The sequence below is a fragment of the Lolium perenne genome, chromosome 3 (genome assembly GCF_019359855.2).
Source record: "Lolium perenne isolate Kyuss_39 chromosome 3, Kyuss_2.0, whole genome shotgun sequence".
NCBI lineage: Eukaryota > Viridiplantae > Streptophyta > Magnoliopsida > Poales > Poaceae > Lolium > Lolium perenne.
This window is the reverse complement of record NC_067246.2, coordinates 344121516-344128711: the sequence shown is the minus strand read 5'-3', so window position 1 is coordinate 344128711 and position 7196 is coordinate 344121516. Positions and strand designations below refer to the sequence as shown.

General features: G+C 50.8%; 1 protein-coding gene across 1 annotated transcript; it reads left to right on the top strand.

Annotated features, from left to right (window-relative positions):
* The first annotated feature begins 2041 nt into the window (after positions 1-2041).
* LOC127338981 (uncharacterized) lies at positions 2042-5537 on the top strand. The gene is made up of 3 exons (XM_051364901.2): positions 2042-3772; positions 3871-4063; positions 5198-5537. The coding sequence occupies exons 1-3, from the start codon at positions 2042-2044 to the stop codon at positions 5413-5415; spliced, it is 2142 nt and encodes a 713-aa protein (XP_051220861.1). The 3' UTR covers positions 5416-5537.
* The last annotated feature ends 1659 nt before the right edge of the window (positions 5538-7196 follow it).

Genomic DNA, 7196 nt, shown 5'->3' with positions numbered 1-7196 from the left:
GACTGTAGGCCCATTCAAAGTTTGCCACTTAGAGAATCTCCAATCGCCCCCCCAAACCGTCCCCCAAACAGCGCCAGATTGAGCGTTTGGGGGACGTGTTCTGTTTGTGCCGCGTTTGGGGGACGTCGCTCCCCAGCCGCGTCCCCCAAACGCCAACCCCAAATGAATATTAGTGCACAAAAATAAAGGTTTTCATTCAAATTTGATTATATATTACAAAGTTTGAATGAAAACGGCTAGATTTCATCTAAACCCTAGCCTACTGACCGTCCGACGGTGCGTTCGACGGTCCTGCCCCGTCGTCGCCTCCCCTCCACCGCAGCTCCTGCTGCGCACGCCGCCTCTCCATGCGTAGGGCGGTGACCATAAACCGCTGCTCCAGCAGCGCGTCGTCGCCTTCCCTCCCCTGCTGTGCCGCCTGGAGGGAGAGTTCGACGACGCGGCGAATCTGCGTCTCTTCGCGAGCACGGGCGTCATCCTGGAGCTTCTTCTCTGACTTGAAGGACTCGACGAGCGCGCGTTGCTGATCCGCTGCCTCGTCCGAGTGCGGCCCGTCATCGTCGGACCACTCGAAGTCGCCGTCGTCGTCATCCTCCTCCTCCTCCTCCACCACATCCTCGTCCTCCTCCTCCTCCTCCATTTGCGCCTCCTGTTGCGCCGCTAACGCGTCGGCCTCCGCCGCCAACACATCCTCCCGCGCCCCCTAGGCCGCCTCCGTTGCCGCCAGCGCCGCCTCCCGCTGATGACGCTCCTCCGCCGCCTGCTGCTGCTGACGCTCCATCGCCTCCCGCCGCCGCAGCTCGATCGCATCCCACCATTCATGGTATTGCACCTCCCGCTCCATGCGCTGGCACTGGCGCTCATGACACCACCGCTAGGCCATCTCCTCCGTCCGGCGCCGCCGCGCCTCTTCCGCCGTGGCGACATCGAACAACGCAATGGTGTCCGCCAGCGCCCCATCCTCCCACGCCGCGTTCTCCTCAGCTGCGGGGTCTCCCGCTGCTGACGCCGCCGCTGCCTCACGCTGCTGACGGGCCTGCTGCTCGATTGCCTCCCGCCGATGCCGCCACTCTGCACGCCAAAGCTTCGCCCGGCACAGCCGCGACTCTTCCTGGGTGGCAGCGTCGATGCCGAACTATGAATCCGGTGGTGGAGGTGGTGGTGGATGAGACGGTGGTGGATGAGACGGTGGAGGAGGGAACTGGCCGGCGCCGGGGCGGTTCATCATTGCGCAGTGGTGTTCGAGCGACGAGGGATGTGCTTGTGGCGGAGAAAGGGGTGCGGGCGGCTGTTGTGGCTGCCATTGAGCCGGGGGGCTTTTATAGACGCCGGCGTTGGGAAGAAAGCGCGGGAAGAGTCCAGAATCGGCGGGAAGAATGCGCGGGAACGCGCGGTGGCATGCGAACGCCGGCGACACGTGGAGGCTACGCAACATCGACGAGACGTCTCGCCTGCCCCTCCATCGCCATTAAGGCAAAGCTGCGACGCTTTGGTCGTATGTCACTGCGCGTGAATAACTTCCGTCGCGAGGTAGGCGCCGGTCAGGTCCAAACTTAAATGTGCCGCTGACGCGTCGGTCCCGCCACTCCCCGCCTCGCTTTTCTTTGTGTTCGACATGACCGGAGTGTTCCCTGTGGGACGGAAACGGGCTCGGGGCGTCGGACACCGTATCGGGCAACGCTGAAAAAAAGGCCTTTAGAGTACGCGGCTGGGAATGCTTTTTTATTCGATGCGTCCTAAATTCCTTTGAGAGGATACGTACGGACTGAAAGTTTTTTTTTTTTGGCAAAGACTGAAAGTTAGCAAAGCACACGCGTCCTACGCGAACAGGTTTCGATCCGGTTCATATATATAGCGAGATGAAACCAATCGGGATTTTTTCTGACTGGTGGACGTACGACGTACCGGTTCCATCGCAAAAGATACCCATCATCGTTTCCTCAGCTCAGAAAAAAAGGAAAAAAAAAGCAAAAAGGAAAAGAAAAGTCCCCCATCGTCTCCCTCTCGTACGCCACCGAATCGCGCCCTAGATCTGCCGCTGATGCCGGAGCCTCAGTCGCCGGGAAGTCGCAGAGGCCTGTTCTCGTGCTTGCACAGCAAATGCGACGATGCCTCTAACCCCATGTTCGAAGGCACCGCCATTACCGAGGCTCTTGCGGACCTCATCGACCGCTTGTACGCGGAGGCGTTCGACCGGCTTCCCTCGGACGACCTGGGCACCGAGAGACTTCTTACGGCCATGCGCAGCGGCGGCGGCATGTGCGTCGGCCTGCTGGACCCCGTTTCCAACATCATCCTCAACACCATCTCCGTCCTCCCACCACGCGACAGCCGGCGGTACAACCTGAGGAAGACGCCCGAGCGGAAGAAGCGGCTGGCCGGCGCGGTGCAGCCGGACTACATCTGGTCCGGTATTGGCAGATTATCCTGCCATTCTCTCGTCCGATTCTTGGTGAGTTACTTCGGTTGCCTCACCGACGAGCAGGCCGCCCGCTACCTCCACTGGGGACGCGCTGATCTTGCCCTCGCCGTCCTGCTCGTGGAGCACGATCTATATGCTGCTGCTGAGCCTCGACTTCCCGACCCCGCATCCGAAAGGACGCAGGCCGCCCTCAAGCGTGCGGCAACCTGTGCACGGCACCATGCGCCTGACGTCCTGGTGCGGCTCCACACGTCGCCCCTGCCTCGGAATCAGCTCCTCGCCGCCGCCCCGTTTCTCAGCCCGGGTGGCCGGAACCTGACCCTTGACGATGTCGACACCGTCATTCAGTTGCTGCGCTACCAGGAAACTGCCTCTCTCGATTTCCAGTTCAACTTGCTGCCACACGGAAAAGGAGTCGTTGTGTATGGTCGGGACTTCAGCGCTGATGAAGGAAAACTCATCCACACCACCAGCTCCGTGAATAATTTCGGCGTGTTCACCATCATGGTTGAGCGACACGGAAACCGCTTCGCATCTCTGCGGGGCAAACAATCCAGCAGTATATCAACCATGTTGGAGAATGCATCTCAAGGTCGTACGAGTCTGAAGAGCTGCGGCGATGCCTGCGAATACACCGAGTCTCTCAGGATGAGGCTCCACGGCATGATCCACACCTTTTACCTCAAAGTGTTCACCATGCTGCCCTCCGATGTTCTACGCGGGCTCATGCGCTACATCCTGTTCGCTGGCCACTGCTACGGCCCCATGGACCCGGTTTCCAACATCATTATCAACTCCATTTGGCACAGTATGTTCTTCCCACTCCCGTCCGCTGGCAGCGAGAGCCAAGCGTATGACATCCTTGACACCCTCTCCATGCTTCGCGTGGAGGTCCGTTCCTTGAATGGCCTCATTGCCCTCGTCAAAGCAAACTCTGATTGCTCCATGCAGCAGGCCATGGAGTACCTCTGCTCCAATTCTTGTCACATGCCCCAAGACATGAGCACCCCGCACGGGTTTCATACTGCTGCCGAAGCTGCTCAACACCCGCAACACGCTGCACTAGGATCATTCATCTCGTCCCTGACGCCCCACATGCTGGCTAACCTGCGGCCCTTTCTGAGCATTAACAATGGCACACACTCCTCTGAAACTCTTCGCCAAGTAGGGTTCATTCTGGCCAAGGAACTCCCAGAAACTGCAGTTCTGCGTCCTCCCAAGGAGGCTCAACTGTGCAAGGTGGCTAAGGACGCTCTTTTAATAAAGAGGTCAGAGTATAAGAACATGAGGTTATTCATTCGCTCCGAGCTTGCACAAGTGCTGAAGAAATATGCATCTGAGCATCCTCAGGTACATGGTTTTTTGCTTTTCGTATTCACTCTCAATCAGTGCATGTTCCTTAGATTCTCTCTACCAGCTGCTTCATTTGACATTGCTGCTTGTTTTAGGAACCTAAATATGAGCCAACTGTTATATGTGGTGTGGTTGAATCATACTACTCAGACAGGGATTCCTACCACGTTAATTTTGTAGCTGCTTCCGAATCAGGGGATGATAACCAACTTTTCTTCGCGGAACTCAATTCGACGTGTGATCAGTCAAAACCAAGTTTCTGCATCCGTCTTTGCCAGACAGATATGGGTAAGTCATCATTTTTTTCTAGTAGCATGAGCAGCCATTCTGGTTTGAAACATTAAAGAGAGGATCTCCTCTGTTTTGTTGAAAGCCTTATGTTTTTCGTTAAGGCCTTTTTTTTGTCTTTCAATCACTTTCATACTGCTTGTTTGTTTCATCCAATCACAGAATGGGCTAGTCTTTTGTTGCCTTCGGTTTGTATAATGCCTTGCACCTAGGGTTGCAGATGCGGGATCCTGCATAGTGCTGATTATACTACTACTGCCGTCCTTTAGTGTATAGATACATCTAAATTTAGACAAATTTGGCACATCCTTTTATGGACTGAGGTAGTACATGCCATCATTCCACATCTACTCAAATTGTGCTAGTCGGACTCCAATCCATCCCGCATGTGGCGCCGCTTGCAGCCCTACGTGCGCCCACGGTGAGGCAGTGACCTGAGCTCGTGGCGAGCCATGTAGTGCAAACCATGCTAGCAGAACATTGATGTGGTACTTGTTTAATTTAAATAATTAGGTTGCTTCATGGCACATTGTGATATACCCTACGATTTTTTTAAAAAAATTGACTGGCATTATCTGTTCACTTTTCAAGAATACATTGAATTTGTTAATTCTAGCTTGGGGCAAAGAAAGAGACAGATGAAGTAGTGATGTGTTCTTGAAAAAACTCTTGTCTGCTTCAGTACTTCTTGGGTCGGCATAAACCCATGACCATAATATCGTTCACATACACTATGCTAGACAACATCGGTATTAACCTTTTACACAACACTCTATCCGAACACAATAATATTTATAAAGAACATTCATTAGATCCTAGGAGGCACGTAACCCTCTCCTTTCAATGAAAAGAAGCACAGTCTGTGTGTTTTTCTCTAGGATTTTACCTAGCGATATATGTATATCATTGATGTGTACTTGTCCTCTCAATGAACTCCACCCACCTTCCATCTTATGTACTCACTTTGGTTATCATATTTTGCATACACCCCGGATGCCCACTTTACACCATCGTCTAGAGCATGCGCTATAATTAGGTTCTTGTATTTTACCTACTTGAATACATCACTGTTCTTGTACTTTAGCTCATCCGAGAAACATTTTGGTTTGAATACATCACTGTTTTTGGCGACAGGTCGTTGCTACTATGGCCAGACAAGCTCGATCAAGATCATGTATCCAGCCTCTTCAGATTATTTTGAGACTGATATTACTAGCTATGGAATTAAGCATACAGAGAGGATGTTGGACGCAGACTTTGTATTCGATTTTAGGAGAGATGAGCAGTTTGCAAAAGATGCGGTGAAATATTGCGAAGATTGGAAGGCCTTTTTGGAGCTTGATGTTGTTTGATGTGCCGTTCATAAATGAATCTTAAAAAGGAAAGGAAGATGCTGCTATGCTCTCCAAATATTTGGTTCAGTTCTACATACAACAGTCTGGTCAGGCTGTCCATCTTGAACATCAATATGTAATTCTGTGTGGAAAGATATAATAGTGTAAAATATTAATTTGTAGAACCTTTTCATGAAAGAGCTAGACAATGGCCATATTGATGCGAGACTCGTCGACTCTAAAGCTGCACAGAAAGTTGTCCAGGGTGTGGCAACGTCTCACTTCAATGTGCATCCGAGATCAAGCATTAAGTTGGATGATATAAGCAAAAAACTATGTAAGTTGATCGACACTCAATAAAAATTCGAACCATCACGCGATAACTGCTCAACTTACTCTCAACTTATGTTATGCAGTACCTGGACACGTGATGTGGACCATTACGATGACACAGTACGTGATTACTCGTATTTGTGCTACAGTACTATTTTTCTGTAATTTTCATCCTTTTGCAGCCATTTCTTCCATGGGGTTGGAACAACCCCCTCCCGATCAACTTCCAACCGCCGCCAACTGACCCCGCGAAACCTCCTCCTCGGCGGCGGCCAAGATTCGTGCCCGTGTACCCTGCACATGCGCTGGCAGCTGTCCCTCCAACACGGCCCCGTTTAAACGACCCAAATGGCTCCCGCTTCCAGAACAATCTAGCCAATAGTAGTTTGGGTCAGGCCCTACCTTACAGACGCTTATATTTAGACTGCTTGTGGTTAACTTTTTTATTAGAGCTGTGACACGATTCATCTATTTTCAATGTAAAATTGCATTGCTATTCAGACTGGCATAGGCATGGCATTTTCCATGGCACCTATTTGTCTCAGAAATGGGTTTAATTTGAAGAGAGGGATAGAGAGAACAACCCTGGGAGGGATTCTGTGTTGACTGATGTTACATAAATTGTTAAAGCTTCCATAAAAGCTAGACTAAGCAATAAACACTAGTAGAAAATCTCTCATCAGTACCGGTTCCAGAGGGGCTTTAGTACCGGTTGAGCAACCGGTATTAATTATCCGGCACTAAAGGCCCCCCCCTTTCGTACCGGTTGCTTACGAACCGGTATAAAAGGCCCTCCACGTGGGCCACCAGGAGAGCTCAGGGCCAAGGAGCTTTGGTACCGGTTGGTAATACGAACCGGTACCAAAGGTTCCCACCCGCGGCAGGGAATTTGCCCAAATCTCTGCCGCGGCAGAGAATTGGTTTTTTAGGGTTTTTGGAGGGGTTTAGGGATATCGGTTTGTTTCATATCGCGTCGATGCACCAGAAACGCGTTTGGGTTTAGGTAGTACATGAAGATCAAGATGATGCATAGCAAGTTGGTGCATATAATATAACACACATGTTATTGCATAAGATCGCAAATTAAGTAGCACTATGCATGAAGATCGATCTTCATGCATAGTGGTACTCTCCGAGGCCTACTCTATATATGTCTATTACATGTAGCATAGTGGTACTCTTCGAGTCAACTATATATGTAACATGTACATCTTCATTCATAGTGGTACTCTGCGAGTGGTGGTATGACGTCCCGAAGGAAAAATCTCGCCAATTCCTCGCCTATTGCTATGAAGCGGTCATCGATTGAGAGCTTGTTCCGCTTTCTTGCCAACTATAAAAGAATAAGATACAAATGAATACATGAAACAACTATTACTGAAACTCAGCACAACTTATGATAACAAAACAAATTTGTGAAGATTGTTTTTGTACCTCTTTATTTCTTTCATTATTCGTTCTCTCGC

Bases quoted from the DNA above. Each gene is read 5' to 3' on its own strand.
- LOC127338981 (XM_051364901.2), top strand. From the start codon at position 2,042: ATGCCGGAGCCTCAGTCGCCGGGAAGTCGCAGAGGCCTGTTCTCGTGC. The intron at 3,773-3,870 runs GTACATGGTTTT...TGCTTGTTTTAG, and splicing joins ATGCATCTGAGCATCCTCAG to GAACCTAAATATGAGCCAAC. The intron at 4,064-5,197 runs GTAAGTCATCAT...TTTTGGCGACAG, and splicing joins TCTTTGCCAGACAGATATGG to GTCGTTGCTACTATGGCCAG.